Below are 21,617 nucleotides of genomic sequence, written 5' to 3' on the forward strand. Positions count from 1 at the left end.
TGTATTTGTTTATTTTTCAAGCAACTTTAAAAAAAAAAAATCTTGGAAAAAAAAAAACTGCCCTATTTTGCTATGAATTTGAGAATCCATGGTACATAAAGTGAGATGCTGTTTTTATCTTGCACTAAGGGGCAGATTTATTAAGGGTCAAATGGTAAATTTAAATTAGAATTTTAAATTGTTTTTTGCTGTCAAAATTCACACATTCGAATTTTAATCCCCCAATTCAAATGTGAGATTTATCATACCTCGACCATGGAAACAGTTCTAATTTTAAAATGTGCCACCTAAAACCTGCCGAATTAATTTACTAGTCAATGTCAGAGGTCCGTTGAACCATTTGAATATGGTAATTGCCGTCCTGACATTCAAGTTTTTTCAGAAGGAAAACTCGATTTGAATTTGATTCGAATTTTCGGGTCGAGGCTATTTGATCAAATATTAGACGTTCAATCAGTTAATAGTGCTGCTCCAGCAGAATTCTGCACTGAAATCCATTTCTTAAAAGAGCAAACAGATTTTTTTATATTCAATTTTGAAATCTGACATGGGGCTAGACATATTGTCAATTTCCCAGCTGCCCCAAGTCGTGTGACTTGTGCTCTGATAAACGTCAATCACTCTTTACTGCTGTACTGCAAGTTTGAGTGATATCACCCCCTCCCCCCCAGCAGCTAAACAAAAGAACAATGGGAAGGTAACCAGATAGCAGCTCCCTAACACAAGATAACAGCTGCCTGGTAGATCTAAGTACAACACTCAATAGTAAAAACCCATGTCCCACTGAGACACATTCAGTTACATTGAGAAGGAAAAACAGCAGCCTGCCAGAAAGCATTTCTCTCCTAAAGTGAAGGCACAAGTCACATGACATGGGAAATTGACAAAATGTCTAGCCCCATGTCAGATTTCAAAATTGAATATAAAAAAATCTGTTTGCTCTTTTGAGAAATGGATTTCAGTGCAGAATTCTGCTGGAGTAGCACTATTAACTGATGCGTTTTGACAAAAACATGTTTTCCGATGACAGGATCCCTTTAAAGAATAGCCCCAACGTGAAAATTCTAATCATATTCAAATCGAGTTTTCCCTCCGAAAAAACTTGAATGTCAGGAAGGTAATTAACATATTTGAGTTGTGAGTAAATTTGAATTTGTTAGAGTAAAAAAAAAATTCACATTCGAAATTTGACCTTTGATAAATCTGCCCATAAATGTATTTGAGTTAAATTGAGTTTTAAACCAAATTCATTGGAGTAAACATGCCAAATGCAATGAAGTCAAAGGGTGATTTTTTCCCCCCAGCAAAACAAAATGCATGGCAAAATTATTTTTCACTACTCATGAAAACTTGAATTTCACTGCAAATCTGGATCAGGTGAAAAGATTTGCTTATTCCTATTTCCAACTTCATGATTTTTGCAAATAGTCGCAAAAATTTTATTAAATCTTCCCCTAAAGTTAGTGTCGGAAAAATGCACTGAAACGTCTGATATGCAAATTTCTGATGCAGCTTGGTATCTTAACTTTTCTTTCAGTTTTATTATAATTAGCGTTTGTTGATTGGGTCAGTTGTAAAATTTTGGATTTGTTGCATCCCTAGTAAACAATCATTTTTATTTCTTAGAATAGCGCAAGTAAATAAAGAGAGCTGATATACACCAATTTCTAAGAATTAAATAGCCACAATTTTTTTTAAAAAAAAAATTGCAGTGATAGATTTTTGTGGCTTGTACCTGTAGTGATAGAAAGAATATTGAAGGTTCCCTACTTTCTACATAATATATTCCCCAAGCCTGCCCCACAAAAAAATATTTCACAATATTTACTTCTAAAATGAAAAGTTACGCTATTCCTATATATTTAACTGAAAACATCAATAGATGTCTTTTATATGAGGACTTGGAACATTCACATACATATATGTATACAATTTCATAATGTGACTTTTGAATGAAATTACAAATGTATTTATTTAATGTGAGTAACGGATAAGCTATTTTTCATTATGTTTCTTGCTCTCAGGCAAATTGTGCTGTGTGTGGTCTGCCAAGCCGAGATCACTAATTTTCTAGTGCAAAAGAGGAACTACACAGACATGGAAAATAACAGAATGATTTACCTGTACCAACACTATTTAGCGCTTACTAACATTACATTATCACTTCTTAAAGCCTAACTAAAGAAGTAGCTAGAAATGTTGTACATTATGTATTGGGTTTCTGTACCAGCCCAAGGCAACCACAGCCCTTTAGCAGTAACGATCTGTGTCTCCAAAGATGCCCCAGTAGCTCCCCATCTTCTTTTCTGCTGATTCACTGCACATGCTCTGTGCTGCTGTCACTTACTGAGCTTAGGGACCCACTCACAATATACAGTACACATAGAATAGAAATGTCACAATATAAGGCTAATTAGTAATTAATACAGATAATTACTACATGGCAGCACAGAAACCAGTGCAATTAGCATAAGAATTTAATAATCAGTCCTGTAGCATCAGCTTATATTACAGACAAACCTCATTTTCTGCTGGATAATTAGTGACGACCCCTAAGTTTAGTGTCTCAACAGCTGCTCAGAGCCCACTGAGCATGTGAGTGTCACAGACACTTTCCAAGATGGTGACCCCCTGTGACAAGTTTGAAGTCCTGGATCATTGCTGCTATTGACAAGCTGAAATTTTAGGCTGGTGTAATAAGTTCAGTAGGTAAAATATGGCATTTTTAGCCACATTCATTTTTATGGTTTAGTTCTCATTTAAATATGAAGCTGCAGAATTCCAGTAAAGAAAATCTATGGTCCAAAAAAAAAAAATAATACTGTAAAACCTGCTCTTCTGAGCACTTTACTTTCATTTTATATTTTTTAACGTGTTTAAAAGATACAAGTATGGGATCTGTTATCCAGAAACCCAAAATCCATTACGGCAAGGCAATCTCCCATAGACTCCATTTCAATCAAATATTTCACATTTCTTTAAATGACTTAATTTTTTCTGTCATAATGAAACAGTAACTTGTACTTCTTGTACTTGATCCCAACAAGGATATAATCAATCCTGGAAAACCCCAGGTCTCTGATCATTCTGGATAATGGGTCCTATACCTGTATTATGCTTTGTCCTTTGCCAATGTTTTTCATTGTTTTCTTTAGTGCTATTTATTATTATAATCAAATATTTTATCATTCCCTGCTTGTTTAGCCAGACCCACTGTTCTTCATAAACCTCCACCAATCAAGCTGCTGTATTCTATTCCTGCTCTGTCTCCTTGATTGTCTTTAGCTTGTCTGCTTAACTTTGAAGGGAATATCTTGTTTCACTTGCAGGACAGAAAACCCCTTATTAGAGCGTTCAGAGTTCACCAATATTACAAATACATGTTAGGAGAATGGTTAAAGGGACCTGTCATCCTGAGAAATAATTCTAAATTATTTTCTATTGGGTTAGTCAAGCAAAATAAACGTTACTAATAGGTGGCCATAGACGCACAGATATTATCGTACAAAATTAATTGTCGTACAATATTCGGTGCGTGTATGCTGGGATACGAGCTAACCGATATCGGCAAAAGACTTGGATATCGGTTGGCTCGTCTATCAGGCTGGATGAAAAATTTTGATTGGGCGGCTTTGAAGGTACATCGGCCATTGTTAGTGCTGAATCATCAGATACAGTTAGACAATTCAGCTCTACACGTGTGTATTGAAACAAACAATCTTTCTTGAAAAGTTCTTATCCAAGAAAGATCGTAATTGTTACGTCTATGGCCACCTTTACACAATAGCAATTGTAAACCTTGTTTCCTTCAGTCTTGGAATGACAAAATCACAGCAAGAATGTAGCAGCCATGCCAAAATCTTGTTTAATGCACCAGAATGGGGGACCTGATGCCCATGCACTGGCTACATAATTAGACAGTGAGGAATGACAGTAGAGAAGACCTTATAACCGGTATGGATGTTATGATAAAAAAAATGTAAAAAAAAGCTATTTGTGTTTCAGGACTTTTTTTTTTTAAACACGATTTTATGTCTGGATGACAGGTCCTTTAAGCTGTGTCATAATAATAAAAAAAGATCTGTGAATGCCATAGCCTCCACATAGGCGAAACCTGCATTACCACTAATTCCTTTACTGCAGCTAGTTTCTCTTAAGGTGGCCATAAATGCACCGATTATATTGTACAAAACTAATTTTCATTGATAATTGTATATGGTGGGAGACGAACCAAGTGATATCAGCAGAAGACTTGGATAGTGGTTGGCTCAATCGGGCTGGCCGGAAAATTTGAAGGCGTCCGAACATCGGCCATTGTTATTGCTCAATTGTCAGATACAAATAGAATTCTATTGGTTCTACCTGTATATCTGATTCAGCTCTACGCGTGTGTATTGAAACTTTCTTGGAAAGATCTTTTCCAGGAAAGATCGTAATTGTAACGTCTATGGCCACCTTTAGAAAGAAACCACGAATAAAACACAACTTCTTCAAATCTCATGTTGTAATATTTATTGATCTACCCTTGAACAATCTAGCATGGATGCAGTGCCACTAACAGACCTAAGTGTTCTTAAAGGGGAACAATCGTGAAAACGAAAATGTAATATAAGCTTCCTCATAGTGAAGAAACTTTCCAATACATTCAATTACAAATTCTGCATTGTTTTTGAAATAATCAAGCTTATATTAACTATTCCTCTCTTAGCATCTGTTTCTCTTCATTCTGTCTTCATGCAGCAGTTGGATGAAAGATCCAATATATCTTATGGGGGGGCTCCCTTTCCTAGCAGATGTATTCAAGCTCACTCAAATAACCGATTCCATTACAAACAAAATTTAACAAAATAACTGCCTTTTGCACAAATTCTGCAATTAGAGAGACATAGGGGCAAATTCACTAAAGCACGAAGTGGCTAACGGTAGCGCAAATTCGCCAGCGTGACGTCATTTCGTTACTTCGCCGATTTACTAACGGGCGCTGGCGTAAATTCACTAGCGAAGTGGACCTACTCTAGCGCTACTTTGCACCCTTACGGCAGGCGAAGTTGCGCTATGGCGAAGGGACGTAACTACGCTAATTCACTAACTTGCGGATTTTCATGAACGTTAACTCTTGCGCCAGACTTGCCTTCGCCAACTGAGACCAGGCGAAGTGCAATACAGTAGATAGGGCTTGCTTCAAAAAAAGTTGAAATTTTTTTCTAAGTCCCAAAAAATACTGGCGTCTTTTCCTTTTTTAAGGGTGATAGGCTGAAAAAGATCGTACATTTTTTTGGGGGTACCCTCCTTCCCCCTACATTTCCTAACATATGGCACCTAAACTATACAGTGGGCACATGTATAGGGCAAAATAACAACTCTATTTTATTTTATGAAGCTTTCCCAGGCTTGTGTAGTGTAATGTATTTGCTGCTACATATACGAACATCGTACTTTAACTTGGCGCCGTATGCAAATAAGGCATCGCTAGCGTAACTTCGCTTTGCTTGACGAATTAACACTAGCGCAACTTCGCTACCGTTCGCCTCCCTGAGCGCAACTTCGCATTTTAGTGAATTTGCGTAGCGCTGGCGAAACTACGCCTGGCGAAGTGCGGCGGAGTGTGGCGAAGGCATTGCTAGCGCATTTTCGCTGCTTAATGAATTTGACCCATGATGTCTGGTGATTTTAATAGTGAGCTCTAATACATCTTCTAGGCAAAAGGAGCCCCCCTATAAGATATATTGGATCATTCATCTGACACCCAACTCCTGAATGAAGACAGAATGAAGAGAAACAGATTACAACATTACATTATCACTTCTTAAAGGAGAACTAAAGCTTAACTATAGAAGGAGGCTAGAAATGTTGCAAGACTCGCTTATTCTAACTAGGGATGCACCGAATCCACTTTTTTGGATTCGGCCGAACCCCCGAATCCTTCGTGAAAGATTCGGCCGAATATCGAACCGAATCCGAACCCTAATTTGCATATGCAAATTAGGGGTGGGAAGGGGAAAACATTTTTTACTTCCTTGTTTTCTGACAAAAAGTCATGCAATTTCCCTCCCGCCCCTAATTTGCATATGCAAATTAGGATTCGGATTCGGTTCCGCTGGGCAGAAGGATTCACCGAATCCGAATCCTGCTAAAAAAGGCCAAATCCTGGCCGAATCCTGAACCGAATCCTGGATTCGATGCATCCCTAATTCTAACCCTGTTTAAAGGCATACAATTTAAAGGGCGGCATACAATTTAAAGACTATATAGAAGTTGCGGTAAAGGAAATCCCTTTATAAATTAGCAGTAGCGAATCTGCCTGTTTTTCTTAGCTGAAAATTCGCGAAACAGCAAAAAATTTGGAAAACGTATTGAAGTCAAAGGGCGTTTTTTTTTTTTCTTTTTTAAAACGTGCGACAGGTTTTAAAAAAATATATGAATTAAGAGTCTATGGGTGTTTTTTTTTTTTTGAGGCAAAACATTTCGCTCATCCCTAATTCGCAGATTTCAGAATTGTGAATAACACAATATGCCACACTAGAATTTTTTTATATATATTTTTGTTGATTATTAGGAGCAGCATATTCTCTTAAAGTGGCTGCTTATTTTTATGCCAAATGCAATATAAAGAACCTTCATTGTAGCGGCAAATATTACAACATGAAATTAGATATAAGTACAAATATTACATTTAGGCTTTTATGTTGCTTCCACAACTGCAGACTAGGAAACATGACTTGCATACTTGAGACTGTAAACATTACACCGCTCATAGTAAAAGACTTGGGAGAATCAGGAGACCTGGGGGGTTGTGGAAGAGATGTTTTTATCACTATGTGATATCTCGCAGCGAGTATGTGGTTTGTGCTGTTATAGATTCATCTTAAATAACAACGTAACCATGCCCTGGTAAAACAATGCTTTATGAACAAACAAAAAAGGGAGTTCTTTAATAGGGCTATGAAAATGTACTTATTTTTCTGTATAACCTAAAATGTAAGTGAAGTAGTGGACAAAGCGTCAAGAAGGAAGTGCAATTGTTAAATCTGTCGGGAGGGAAGGGGTGAAAGCATTACTGTATTTTTTAAAGTTTTTAATTAAAGATACGTATGTTTATATTGCACAATACTAACGTCTATGTTGTCATTGCCAAAATTCTTTAGAGAATGAAGATCAAATCACATAATAATCAAATTACAAAGGTACAATACCTACGGAGCTTTCCATTATTTATGAAAAGAGAGATACCAATCTTAAATCACTTTTTGCGATTAATACTTTTTGATATTTGACTATTGAGGTTAGTGTTTTCTTCAAGTGATAGCACTCCAATGAAATATTTAAAATGCCTTTAAACAGATACTGAAAGCCAAAATTAAACCTTTTTACACGATCATAAAATTGCCTTTGTATGCTATTTATATTTTTTTTTTTCGTCGGAAGCCCCCACACACGGGCGTATAAATTGCAGAATTGGTCTAAAGGTTGGCAACTTTATTGGCAACTTTATCTGCCCGTGTATGGCCATCTTTAGAATATATACTCACAAATCGACTGGGAGGTTATTTAAGAAAAAATTCAAATGCCTAATATTTGATCTAATGGTTCTGACCCGATAATTTGAATTGTATTCGATTCGTACGAATCGAGTTTTTCTCCGAAAATTAAACGTGAATGTCAATAAGGCTATTAACATCTCCAAATGGCTCAATGGACCGGTTTTAGGTGGCGAATATTCCAATTAGGACTGTTTCCATGGTCGAGGTGTGATATATCTCCCATTTGAATTTGTATTTGAATAGGGGGATTAAAATTTGAATGTGTGAATTTTGACACTCGAAAATTCAAATTTACTAATCTGTCCCTTAATGTACATTAATATTTTGAATATTTTTAGTGTTCGTATCACTTTTAGTTCTCACATTTTTAGGGCAGCATAATACCCAATTTGCAGTGTTAAAAGTATTTTAAAGATTTAATTGGCACTTCACTCTATCAAGCACTGATGAAGATAAAGAGTGAAGCGCCAATTAAAACCCCACGTGCTGCCCTGAAATTGTGTGAATGAAAGGTATTATAAAGATTTAATTGAATCGCGTTCACTGAAGAAAGCATGCCTGCTATTGAGGGGTTTTGTGAACAACGCTATGGTGTCCACTCCAATATAGAAGTGAGCTTAGCTGTAAGTGGGGTTAGTTTCAAAGTCTATTGAGATTTTTCAGAATGATTTTATTTTTTGGAAATATTATATAAAATGAATCACTATTCTCAAAATTTCCCCCCCTTTATGTACACCTCACCAATAACCTTTCATTGATTAGTTTCAGCGGGGAGAGTTACAAGTCTCCATGTTCAGTGCAACAGTGCAAGTTCAAGGGATACTGTCATGGGAAAAAAAAAATTTCAAAATGAATCAGTGAATAGTGCTGCTCCAGCAGAATTCTGCACTGAAATCCATTTCTCAAAAGAGCAAACAGATTTTTTAATATTCAATTTTGAAATCTGACATGGGGCTAGACATTTTGTCAATTTCCCAGCTGCCCCTGGTCATGTGACTTGTGCCTGCACTTCAGGAGAGAAATGCTTTCTGGCAGGCTGCTGTTTTTCCTTCTCAATGTAACTGAATGTGTCTCAGTGGGACATGGGTTTTTACTATTGAGTGTTGTTCTTAGATCTACCAGGCAGCTGTTATCTTGTGTTAGGGAGCTGTTATCTGGTTACCTTCCCATTGTTCTTTTGTTTGGCTGCTGGGGGAAAAAGGGAGAGGGTGATATCACTCTAACTTGCAGTACAGCAGTAAAGAGTGATTGAAGTTTATCAAGTCACATGACTTGGGGCAGCTGGGAAAATGACAATATGTCTAGCCCCATGTCAGATTTCAAAATTGAATATAAAAAAAATCTGTTTGCTCTTTTGAGAAATGGATTTCAGTGCAGAATTCTGCTGGAGTAGCACTATTAACTGATTCATTTTGAAAAAAATTTTTTTTCCCATGACAGTATCCCTTTAAGGTTCAGCTCTCAATGTTCCTCAGTACGTATTATCTTATCTTCTAGGCTTCTTTTTCATCAGTAAAAGCAATGAGATGATACCTTGCAAGGGTTTACAATAAGTAGTAAGAGAGCTAAGCGTGATGTGTTTGAATCTTGGTGCCTTTAGAGAAGTGTTTTCTAAATTACCAAGCTGCACCCCAGGGAAGGACATGGAGCAGTGACAGGGGCCCAGCCTGAAAATGGTAATTTGCATATTTAGATACACCTGGAAGTCCAGTTTGAAGGTCAATTAGGGTGAGATTTGTGGTGAATAGGAATATTTTCTGTATCACTATGACCAGTAGACCGATAGTTTCCTATATTTGTACTAATTTCATGAGAAAAGGCAGGCCCTGACCAAAGGTTAGACCTTCAGTGTGGGTCCTGCCCAAATGGTCGACCTTCAAGTGGGGTTTCAACTCAAAATGTTTGTCAACCACTGCTCTAGAACAATGATCCTCAACCTGTTGTTCAAAACAGGTGCTTAATTTTGAATACCTGGCTTGGAGGCAAGTTTTGGTTGTATACAAACCAGGTGTACTGCCAAAAAGAGCCTCCTGTAGACGGACATTCCACATAATGGCTAATCAAGCCCTTTATTTGGTACCCCCAGTTGGGTGATCACCAACTCGTTTAACATTTGAATGTGGCCCATGGGTAAAACTGTTTAGGGACCCCAGCTCTAGAAGAACAAATTGGAGAAACGGAGGTATTTGGGTATGGTGAATCTTTGCTTTACATTTATATTATTTGCTTGAGGCAACAGCTTAAGGAAAACATTTTCTTCTAGAAGTATAGTGCATAATATGTATTCTAGTAGGTACAAATGTGCATAAGTTATTCATGAATAAAAATTTAAAATGTAAAAAAACTCATAAAAAAAACAAAACAGCCACACACAGACAACGCAATTTAAAATTCTGCAAAATGTCACAGGACCTCAAGTCAGGTGAGAATTCAAAATAAGATTGTAGGGAAAAGTAAATTGCATTGTTTGTCAGAAGAAATAAATGAAAGCTGTGCTTTAATAACAGTGGGTCCCTGCAGAAGGGAAAAAAACAAATGGGTATGTGGATATTATTATAATGATAATGCATAATTCTGCAACCTTAAGGCAACTGTTCCCCAGTCCAAATGCAGCCTAATAAATGTTTAATAAAAACAATCTGCTATTCTGTGAAATAGACGTAGCCTTTCCAATAAAGGGAAAAAATTGGACGAGGGGGGGGGGAACGGTTATTGGAAAAGATTGATAAGAGATGAACCTACCTGTAGTAGCGAACTGTAATCAAACACATGGTTGTATAATGGGACAGTGTCACTTGAAGATTTTCAAGGATGGATATCCGCAGTAAACGCGCAGGAATTGAGTCTCCTACTGCTGAGCGATTATTTATTGAGCAGGATACATATTGGATTATGTTGTACTCATCAAGCGCAAATGATGGTTATTACAAGCTTTACTCCTGCGTTTGTGCTGGTGCCGTGATGACAAAAAAGACTGTGCTAGATTGTCTCCAGGAGCTCCTATAATAGACTGTGCATGTATATGTAATAGGCGAAAGAAAAAGAATGCGCATGACATGCACCTTAAAGGGATACTTTAATGGGAAAACTTTTTTTTCCCAAAATGCATCAGTTAATAGTGCTGCTCCAGCAGAATTCTGCACTGGAATCCATTTCTCAAAAAAAACAAACGTTTTTTTTTATATTTAATTTTAAATCTGACATGGGGCTAGACATATTGTCAGTTTCCTCGGTGTCCCCCTGTCATGTGACTTGTGCTCTGATAAACTTCAGTCAATCTTTACTGCTGTAATGCAAATTGGTTTGATATCACTCCCCTCCCTCCCCCACGCAGCAGCCTAACAACAGAACAATGTGAAGTTAGCCAGAGAACAGCTCCCTAAAGCTGGCCATTGATGTAAAGATCTTTTCGTTATCGTGCAACCACAATTATCTTGAAATGATCGTTTAAATGTACAATTTATCCATCAACTAAAAAGACTATTTCGGTCGATATTGCTAGGAAAACTGAGGGGAGCTGCCTGCTTGGCCCTGCAAACATAGATAGATTGTACTCGGACCAATAAAATTTTTTTAACCTGGCCGATCAATTTTCTGACAGATGTCGGACGAAAAATCGTAAAGATGTACGATCGTTCGAATCCCACTAACTTCATGCAAATTTGATGGATTGGTCGGATTTCGCTAAAATCAGTCGTTCACCAACTAAAGATCTTTGCATCTATGGGGACCTTAACACAAGATAACAGCTGCCTGGTAGATCGAAGAACAGCACTCAATAGTAAAATACAGGTCCCACTGCAACACATTCAGTTACATTGAGTAGAAAAAAAACACAGCCTGCCAGAAAGCAGTTCCATCCTGGCTCTTTCTGAAATCACATGACAAGAACAAAAGATGGCGTCTGCACACCAATACTATAAATAAAAAAAAGTACACTTGCTGATTCAGGAATGGAAATTTTATATGGTAGAGTGAATTATTTGCAGTGTAAACAGTGCAATTTAGAAATAAAAACAACATTAAAAAAATCATGACAGAATGGAGGTGCAAATTACGGAAAGATCCACTATCTAGAAAACCCCAGGTCCCGAGCATTCTGGATAACAGGTCCCATAACAGTACATGTTATTCACAGTGTTACTTCATCCTTGCCAAAGCAAATGGCTTCAACTATAGTATTAGCGACAAGTTCAAATCCGCTGTGTCTATGGGTGCAATCTACTAGATGAACCTTGTGTAACTTTATCTGAGCATTGATACAAGTTACTACAGAGCATGTATGGGTGCCAGTATCTTTGTGAACAGTGTAAGAGCATGATTAATTTTGCTACCCTTTCAGCACTTTGCAAACAGCACTTCTGATCACAGACGAATCCAGGAAAGTACTGTGACACTGCTTTACTAAGAACGTTTCTAATAATCTATGCTTTAAAGGACAATACACCCCATTTTTTCAATATTGCTTCAATGAAAAGCGTTTTTGATGAATATATGTTTTAATTAGGAAATATCTATGTTCTTTCTTGCACTAAACTAAAGGGCAATGTTTCAAAATGAAACTAAATCCATATTCTATTTCCTAATCCCAAAGAGCAAAGTCAAACAAATCATCAGCCTCTGTATATCCATAAACCCCTTCCTTTCTCCAGCTACAGTTCCCCAGTTATCTTTTTAGATAAAGAGCAGCTCATTATACAGAGGCTTCTCTGCAAACTGCTGGTTTATTTGAGTTTGCTCTTTGGGATCAGAAAGTAGAATGTGGCTTTAGTTACATTTGCCTTCCTTCCCATCGACACAAGGAACTCGCCAGCTGTTCAGAAACTACAAAGTTCCGTTTTTTTTGCACCAGAAAAGGGTGCAAGGGGACCTTGGGAGTTTCAGTTATGTAAAGTCGGAAAGAGCTACAGATGGCAGACTCTTGCCCCGTTAAACAGTGTGTTCATTGCTGAAATCTGAATTTCAAAAGCACAAGCTATGCACAACACACACAAAAAAAACCCCACTGCTAGCTGAACAATCTGGCCTATAACGACATTTAAATAAAACTATTAAATCAATTTGAAACCTCTAGAATGCATTAGACTTTATTGCATGTAATAGAATATTATAAACCATTCTCCATTTAAATGTGCAAGTGCAAAAGCCACGCAGACCCGAATATCGTTTCACAAGGATGTTCATCTTCCTGAAAAATGTTTATGTACAGATATGGGATCCAATATTCAGAATGGCCATCTCCCATAGACTCCATTTTATCCAAATAATCCAAATTTTTTAAAAAATGATTTCCTTTTTCTCTGTAATAATAAAAGATCTTAAAGGAGAAACAAACCTGTAACATACAAAAACCCTACCCCCCTACCCTTTGTAGAACCCCCTCCCTTCTCTCTGCCTAGCAGCCATCTTCTTTTCTTCATTAACCTTGGAAGCAGACCTTCGTTTTAGGCGCATGCGCAGTTGGAGTAATTTTCTGGACCCGAACAACTGCACATGCGCCAAAAGTCCCGAAAATTCCCGAAAGCCGATGCATGTGCAGTTGTTCGGGACCGGAAAATTACTCCAACTGCGCATGAGCCGAAAACGAAGGTCTGCTTCCGAAGTTTAACGAAGAAAAGAAGATGATCGCCGTGAACTGCGGGGGACAGAATCTGCACAGAGGGGTAAGTAAAAAGTTAGGGGTATTTGCCCCGGGTACCACCTAGGCTGGGGGGGGAGGAGAGAGGGGGTCTACAAAGGGTAGGGGTTTTTTATGTTACGGGTTTGTTTCTCCTTTAATTATCGAAAAATCGGTAATTCGAAAAGCCCCAGGTCTGGATAACAGGTCCCATACCTGCACTGCAGTCTTAACAATATACGACAAGAATAATCCTTGACAGAATTGCAGTTATTATACTTACTATTGATTTTAAAGGAGAAGTTGAAGTTATGGCTAAATTTTAGCCTTATGGGGAAGACTGTACAACTGTAGAAGGGGTTAAGGGACTGTTTAAGCTTGTAAATCTCACGGCAGTGTCACTTGCTGCATGTGGAGCCTGAATTGCAACCCTTGTGCAAGCCCCGAGGAACAATCTGCCAACTTCTAGCTGACGGCAGGCGGCTGTGCCAGGGACTATGGATAGGGTGCACAGCTGCAAGAATGGCTAGAGCAGAACTTGTGCAGCTGGGGAGCAATCAAGTGCCAAAATACTTGTTATAGCCTACAGGGGATGTATAATAAAAGCCCCTCTTTAACATAAGTCCTAATTACTTCACAACACTTAGGAACAAAAGCATAGCAGGACAGCAAAGGAAAACAGCACATTCACCCAGACACGTTGGATTTTGAAAAGAAAAAAAGACTCAAACTGTTAAAGGGTAACTAAAGGCCAAAAAAACTGACCTTTTCCATAGATAGAGATACAGAAATGTCTACACCTTCTCTAACTCTTGAACTTAACATATGTAGCTGTAGCACAGTGTAGTGATTTGGGGGCATGTTTACTAACACTGGAGATAAATATCTCCACAGATTTCCAGAGATGTTGCCCATAGCAACCAATCAGATCTTTGCTTTTAGGGCAGAGACACATACTCAGATTTAGGGGGATTCGCCTGGTCGCCTGGCAGTAAATCTGCTCTTCTTCAGGGCGACTAATCTACCTGAACCGCCTCCCGTTGGCTACTGGCGGGATGGCACTCGGAGAAATTCATTTCCGAAGTCACCCGAAGTTTCCTCGTGAGCCAACTTTGGAAAACAAAGCGCACCGATTGTCATCCCGTCAGCGATTTACATTCTAGCCGGTGGGAGTCAGTTCGGGGAGATTAGTCGCCCAGAAGAAGAGGAGATTAGTCGATGGGCCATTATTCTCCCCGAATCTGAGCGTGTCTCTGCCCTTACTTATAGGTGACTGTTTAAATCTAAATGCTGCTTGGGTGCCATCGGCAACATCGCCAGAAATCTGTGAAGATATTTAACTCCAATGGTACCCTGTGCACTGTGAATATAGGAAAGGAGGTCCTTACAGTAACAATCTATACAGTAAGAACTTTATTTTCTATGGCACAGGGTAGTTATCCCAGCACTCCAATACAATTCAAATGAGCTTTAGTTGTGAACAGTAACACCAAATCTTTTTTTTAAATACTTAATTCCCCCTAAAACAGCTATAATAATAGGTATGGCTTACTTCCCCTTAGATGGTTTCAAATCTTCAGCTTGAATTTGACATTAAAAGTCAAATTCAAGCTGTCGAGAAAAGGCGACGGCAGCTTGAATTCCACCTGTGCACTGAAACGGAAGTCTGCTTTGTACCTGTAACTAAAACACTTTTTTTCAGCATCTGCAGCTTAAATGTATGCTCACATCATTACCCCAAAAGCTATCCCAAGGAATAGAAACATAAATTTAAGCAGCAGACACTGAAAAAAAGCTTAGGTGCTTTAGATCATTGACTTCCGGTTCTAGAAATACAAGCTGACAGCACCTTTTTACCTTTCTCCTATGGGGCACTTTGAAAGTCAAATCCAAGCTGATGATTTAAAAAAAAAAAGAAAGCCAAGGGGGGTAAGCCTTACCCATCATTATAGCTATTTTAGGGGGAAATAAGTATTAAAAAAAAATTGGTGTTACTGGTCCTTTAATAATAATCTCTATATAAGTATTTGTATAAAATACAGAATCATTAAGACATTGGTATAAAGTAGAAACGTGCAGTTTGCTAGAAACACTTACTATGAGTTCTGAATCACGGCCCATGGATATAACGGTCCGGTTTACTGTTCTTAATAATTTTTCCATAATGATCTGAATGTGGCGCTGGGTTGGTCCCTGAGAAAACAAAGAAGTACCATTAGCCCCTATTCATATTCCAGCCTCTTCTTGAAGCCACTGCTTGGTTGTTTGCTGAAAATGCAAACTGGATGATGCTAAACAGAAAAATAATCATCTAAGGACAATGGCAAATTGTCTCGGATACACAGAAAGTTAATTTAAAGGTGCGCTGCACCTTTAAGAACGTATGAAGCAAAAGCAACCAAAACATTCACATTGATCTTGAAGCACAGCACATTGTGGATATAAAGGGAATTCTGAATCTACTAGCTTGATGTTGCTTTCATTTCAGCATCATAGATTCTATGATTGGGTTAATCTTATCAGTCTCAATAGACAGTGCAGTGGTCAAGTCAACTGTGACTTAAAGGGATACTGTCATTTTTTTTTAAAAAATGCATCAGTTAATTGTGCTGCTCTAGCAGAATTATGCACTGAAATCAGTTTTTTAAAAGAGCAAACAGTTTTTTTTTTATTATTTAATTTTGAAATCTGACATGGGACTAGACATATTGTCAGTTTCCCAGCTGCCCCCAGTCATGTCACTTGTGCTCTGATAAACTTAAGTCACCCCCTCCCTTCCTCCCCAGCAGCATAACAACAGAACAATGGGAATGTAACCAGATAGCAGCTCCCTAACACAAGAGCAGATATAAGAAAGATGAAGAAAGAACAGGGCTGTCCGGCACTCAAACGGGTTCACAGGACCAGAAAAGTTTAAGTTAAAAATATATCTTTATTTTACAAAGTCAAAAAATGTATACTTGCATCTCCATCCCATACATTTTTTAATTTTGTAAAATAAAGATATATTTCTTAACTTTAACTTTTCTGGTCCTGTGGACCCTTTTGAGTGCCGGAAAGCCCTGTTTTTTCTTCGAATTTCTGGTGCGCCGCTCCCTAAAGCTGGAGGTCTGGGGCTGATGCACCCGGAGCACATCTACTACTTGGTGAGATATTTACAATATACTCGGGGGCACCTTGTCTCTCCAACCATGGCCGTTAAAAGGAGCCATAGAGATGCAACTGTAATGGTGATCAGCAATATGTCCGTTCCCTTTGGCTATGGCACACACTTCAGACTATTTCCAGTTGAGACATATAACGGACAAGACAAACAATTTAGGCAATAAAAATGTGACAAATAACGACCCTCAAGACAAAAAAAGGTTCCTGATCTATAATGTTCTGGCCATAAACACATGATGAAATACCACATTCTGGAATAGGGAATTTTATGTTATATACACTTGAAAAATGACAAATAAACTTGGAATACTGCGCACCAAACAAATATGTATAAGCATAAAAACTGACCAAATTGAATGGGTGGCCCAGGTGATCCTGCCCCAGGCCCTCAGCTCAAGGGAGTGGACAATCCATATGTAGAGAAACAAAATGTTGGAGCAAGGCACTCAAGTATGCATAGCCTATGGCTGAATGTCCTAGTGACACAAAACGCGTTAGGCATGAGTTGTTTATACAAATAAAATATTTCTATTTTTTACCTATTATTAGTCTGATCTATGCGTGACCTACTTGAGTGCCTTGCTCCAACATCTTGTTTTTCTGAATAAACTTGGAAAACAAAAACAGTTTTAAAAAAAGAATGTGATGAAATTATGCAAAAGTTGGAAAATGTATGATTCTACTTCATGAGTGCATGATGCCATCTGTCACCCTAAACTGGCCTTCACATTCATGTATTGACCCAACTAGATCAGCAGGGTCGGACTGGTGGGTACAGGGCCCACCCCCACAGCATGCCCACACCCTCCTACAGGGGTCGCCACCACCCGCCTCCCTCCCGAGAGGGCGTAAATTAGGAGATCAGCGGCCTGGGGGCCCAGTCCGACCCCATAGATCAGTGGCAGTGGTATGGTGACTTTGCAGAAATAACAGTACCCTGATTATCCTAACATATCCCAGAAGCTGCCCCTTTAAAGGGGTTGTTCACCCTTTAAAATTAACTTTTAGTATGATGCAGAGAACAGTTATTTAGCTTTTCTGCAATCTGGGTCCAAATTACCCTAGCAACCATGCATTGATTTAAATAAGAGACTGGAATATGAATAGGAGAGGTCTGAATAGAAAGATGAGTATTAAAAAGTAGCAATAACAATAAACGTGTCGCCTTACAGAGCATTTGTTTTTTTAGATGGGGTCAGTGACCCCGATTGAAAGCTGGAAAGAGTCAGGAGAAGCAATAACCATTTTAAAAGCCTTAGAGCATTTGTTTTTTTGGATGGGGTCAGTGACCACCATTTGAAAGCTGTAAAGGGCAAATCATTTATAAAACTATTTAAAAAAAATGAAGGCCAGTGGAAAAGCAACTAAGATTCTGAAAGGTGAAAATGCTATGAGATAAGTTTTTTTTTTTAATGTTACACACAAAAAGACAACGACTTGCTTACCACATCTTTCCTATAAAGCATCTCCAAGATGTTGCTCAGCAGCTGACAGCAAGCTTCAGGTTCTTCTTGTCTTTCCAAGTGATACTTAAGTTGATCGATCATCATTGGAAGTAAAATGTCTCTGCATTCTAGAAGAATACATATATTGTTAGAGGAATTTAATGGTTGTGATTCAGTTGGAAGTGACAGAATCTGAATTCTGCAAAAAGTGATAGGATTCCGCTAAAACCTTGGATTTGGTGCATCCTTACAAAACACAATTTAAAATAGAATTCAACTTAAAAGGATACTGTCATGGGAAAATTTTTTTTTTCAAAATGAATCAGTTAATAGTGCTGCTCCAGCAGAATTCTGCACTGAAATCCATTTCTCAAAAGAGCAAACAGATTTTTTTATATTCAATTTTGAAATCTGACATGGGGCTAGACATAGTGTCAATTTCCCAGCTGCCCCTGGTCATGTGACTTGTGCCTGCACTTTAGGAGAGAAATGCTTTCTGGCAGGCTGCGGTTTTTCCTTCTCAATATAATTGAATGTGTCTCAGTGGGACATGGGATTTTACTATTATTGTTGTTCTTAGATCTACCAGGCAGCTGTTATCTTGTGTTAGGGAGCTGTTATCTGGTTACCTTCCCATTGTTCTTTTGTTTGGTTGCTGGGGGGCAAAAGGGAGGGGGTTGATATCACTCCAACTTGCAGTACAGCAGTAAAGAGTGACTGAAGTTTATCAGAGCACAAGTCACATGACTTGGGGCAGCTGGGAAATTGACAAAATGTCTAGCCCCATGCCCATGATTTCAAAATTGAATATAAAAAAATCTGTTTGCTCTGTTTCAGTGCAGAATTCTGCTGGAGCAGCACTATTAACTGATTCATTTTGAAAAAAAAATGTTTCTCATGACAGTATCCCTTTAAGTATGTGTTACAGTACAAAAAAGACTTTCTTGGACATCTTTGCACGTACAGATTTGTGTGAGCTCAATCAAAATGAATCGGTAATCTACTGAGGTAACCTCTGTATAAACAAACCCCTTCCTTCCCACAGCTGTAGCCTTTCTTAGGATTTGAGATAAGGAACTGCCCATTTGTTTTGTGCTCGTATGGACAGGAAGTAGAATAAGACTTTACTTTTGACTTCATATTTTGCACAGTTTAGTGCAATACATAAAAACTGTACAGGTTTCATAATGAAAACAGGCAATAAGGGTCAGACTTATTAGAACCATATTTATCAATTTGTGAGTTCTAACTTTCACCCATTGATAAATACGGTTCTAAAAATCCCATAGGGATAAATAGAACATTGAGTGAGTTTTTATTTATTAAGCTCTAAACTCACATTTTGATAAATCTGCCCTTAAGTGTGTTCGGCAAAGGTCGTAATCATTGAACTAATGCTGAAAAAAGTTGTATACTGCACTTTTAAATGGGATTAAGCTGCAGGATTCTCAGGTCACATGTCAATTTACAAGCAGATGGAATCTAGAGTAAAATGTAAGTAGATGCATAGTATAGAACTATCACTATAACCAACAAAGAAACAAAGCATCTGTGACACAATCTGTGCCGTATTTATTGTGCTCCTGATGGCTGTAGGGTTTGTTGCATTTTTTTTTTTTTTTTTTTATAAAGGCATGGTTACAATCAGGAGCAGTAGTATTATTTCTTACCGAGCTGGCTGAACAGGTCACTATGCACAATCTCGATCAGGCAGTACAGTTTCTGTCGTACAAGCCGCTCTTTCGGAATATTGAGGATGAAGTCTGTGAACAATTTACTGTGAAAATTGCAGACAACTAGTTAACATTCATAACAGAAATGCAAAAATGCATGATTTTCAAAAACTCGATACATTGGCACGAGAATGACGAAAAGAAAGATGTGATGTTGTTGCAACAAACAGGTGATATCACTGTAATGATGGAGGCAGGGCCCCAGCGCTAAAGATGATAGCAGAGACATAAAACAAAATAAATGTGAGCGCTTAAAGGAGAAGGAAAGCTACCTAGGCAGTTTACTGTCAATAGATCAGCCTCAGCAGTGCAAACTGTCTTTGTTTGTTTAGGATAGCAGCTGCCATATTAGCTTGCTGTGACATCACTTCCTGCCTGAGTCTCTCCCTAGCTCTGAGCTCAGATTACAGCAGGGAGGGGAGGAGGGAGGAGCAAACTGAGCATGCTCAAGCCCAAGCCCTAGAGGTTTAAGCTGAAAACAGGAAGTCTGATACAGAAGCCCATGAGTACACAATAGAAGGAAAGAAATGCTGTGTTTCTTTTGACAGAGAACTCAGAGCAGCATTACTTTACTGGTGTATTTACATAGACCTTTTTACATTTCCTTCTACTTTAAAAGCATTACTAACCTTAATTCTTTTGGGTCGAATACAAGCTTCACGTCATTTATAATGGCTGGTAAATATTTCAGTGCAGCTCCCTACAAAACAATACAAAAAAATACAACTTACTATAACAAGTGCTTTACCAGACAACAGCAGAATCACAAAGTTTTGGTGAGCTGAGCTAAACATGGATCGACAGATTCCCTGATACAGAACTCACCTCAAGCTATTCTACATTTAAACAAGGTGCAAAGTCTAGCTAAACTGTATACAATCAGGTTGTATGGCCTGTCAATCAATTTACTTTTTTACTTTGCTCAGGCTATATAAGCAGTTAGCTTTAATAGAGGAGTTCCGTCAGAGAGGGCTTTTCATTGGCCAGCTTAAATTTATTGCAATATATGGACAAACAATCCCTGTTTTGTTTAAAGGGTAAGGCATTTTTAGTAGCAGTATGCACAAAATGTCTCTGTCTTAAATATATTGATAATGGGTTGAGTGCAGAGGACTCTTGTATTTGTCTATGTGAATTTTGTGGTCATATCCTCATTGCACCCCCGCCTAATGGTTTTAAAAATTAGTGGTGAGCACATCTTTCCCTTGTTTGTTACGGCCTACAGTGGTGCTATAGCTTCATATTCTTGCTCATTTATAATACACTACACTAGTAGGTGTTTCTTAACCAATGCTTTCCACTGGTCCACTGTTATAAGGTTGTTAAAACATAGCCAGCATATCTAGCCTTACTCTTCAAAGACAACATATTGAATCTTGCTCTTTAATAGCCAAAATATCAAATGTTGCTCTCTAATAGACAACACATATCTAGTCTTGCTCTCTAACAGAAAACATATTTAGTCGTGCTCTCTGACATTTCTTGTTTTGCTCTGTAACAGACACCATGTCTTATCTTGCTCTCTAATAGACAACACATATCTAGTCTTGCTCTCTAACGGGCAACATATTAAGTCTTGATCTCTAGCAGACAACACATCTAGTCTTGCTCTGTAACAGACAACAAATTTAGTCTTGCTCTCTAACAGACAACACATCTAGTCTTGCTCTGTAACAGACAGCATATCTAGTCTTGCTCTCTAACAGACATTTCTTAGCTTGCTCTCTAATAGACAATACATCTAGTCTTGCTGTCTAACAGACAACACATATCTAGTCTTGCTTTCTATCAGGCAACATATTAAGTCTTGCTCTCGAACGGACGGCATATCTAGTCTTGCTCTCTAACAGGCAACATATTAAGTCTTGCTCTCTAACAGACAACATATCTAGTCTTGCTCTCTTACAGACATTTCTTATCTTGGTCTCTAATAGACAATAAATCTAGTCTTGCTCTCTAACAGACAACATATTTAGTCTTGCTCTGTAACAGACAACATAGCTTGTCTTGCTCTCTAACAGACATTTCTAGTCTTGTTCTTTAACAGACAACATTTCTAGACTGGCTCTCTGACAACATCTAATAGACAACACGTATCTAGTCTTGCTCTCTAACA

The 21,617-nt window shown here is 38.2% G+C and overlaps 1 protein-coding gene across 2 annotated transcripts in view; it reads right to left on the reverse strand.

The window, feature by feature from the left end:
* Nucleotides 1-21,617, reverse strand: part of dock1.L (dedicator of cytokinesis 1 L homeolog) — a 269,367-nt gene that overhangs the window by 147,593 nt on the left and 100,157 nt on the right. For both annotated transcript variants that reach the window (XM_041568646.1, XM_018225171.2), the window contains exons 24-27: nucleotides 20,131-20,201; nucleotides 19,439-19,545; nucleotides 17,769-17,896; nucleotides 15,256-15,351 (exon numbers count right to left, since the gene is read on the reverse strand). In XM_041568646.1, the coding sequence (XP_041424580.1) occupies nucleotides 15,256-15,351; nucleotides 17,769-17,896; nucleotides 19,439-19,545; nucleotides 20,131-20,201 (402 nt within the window). The remainder of the gene's footprint in view (nucleotides 1-15,255; nucleotides 15,352-17,768; nucleotides 17,897-19,438; nucleotides 19,546-20,130; nucleotides 20,202-21,617) is intronic.

This window comes from Xenopus laevis, chromosome 7L, assembly GCF_017654675.1.
Source record: "Xenopus laevis strain J_2021 chromosome 7L, Xenopus_laevis_v10.1, whole genome shotgun sequence".
NCBI lineage: Eukaryota > Metazoa > Chordata > Amphibia > Anura > Pipidae > Xenopus > Xenopus laevis.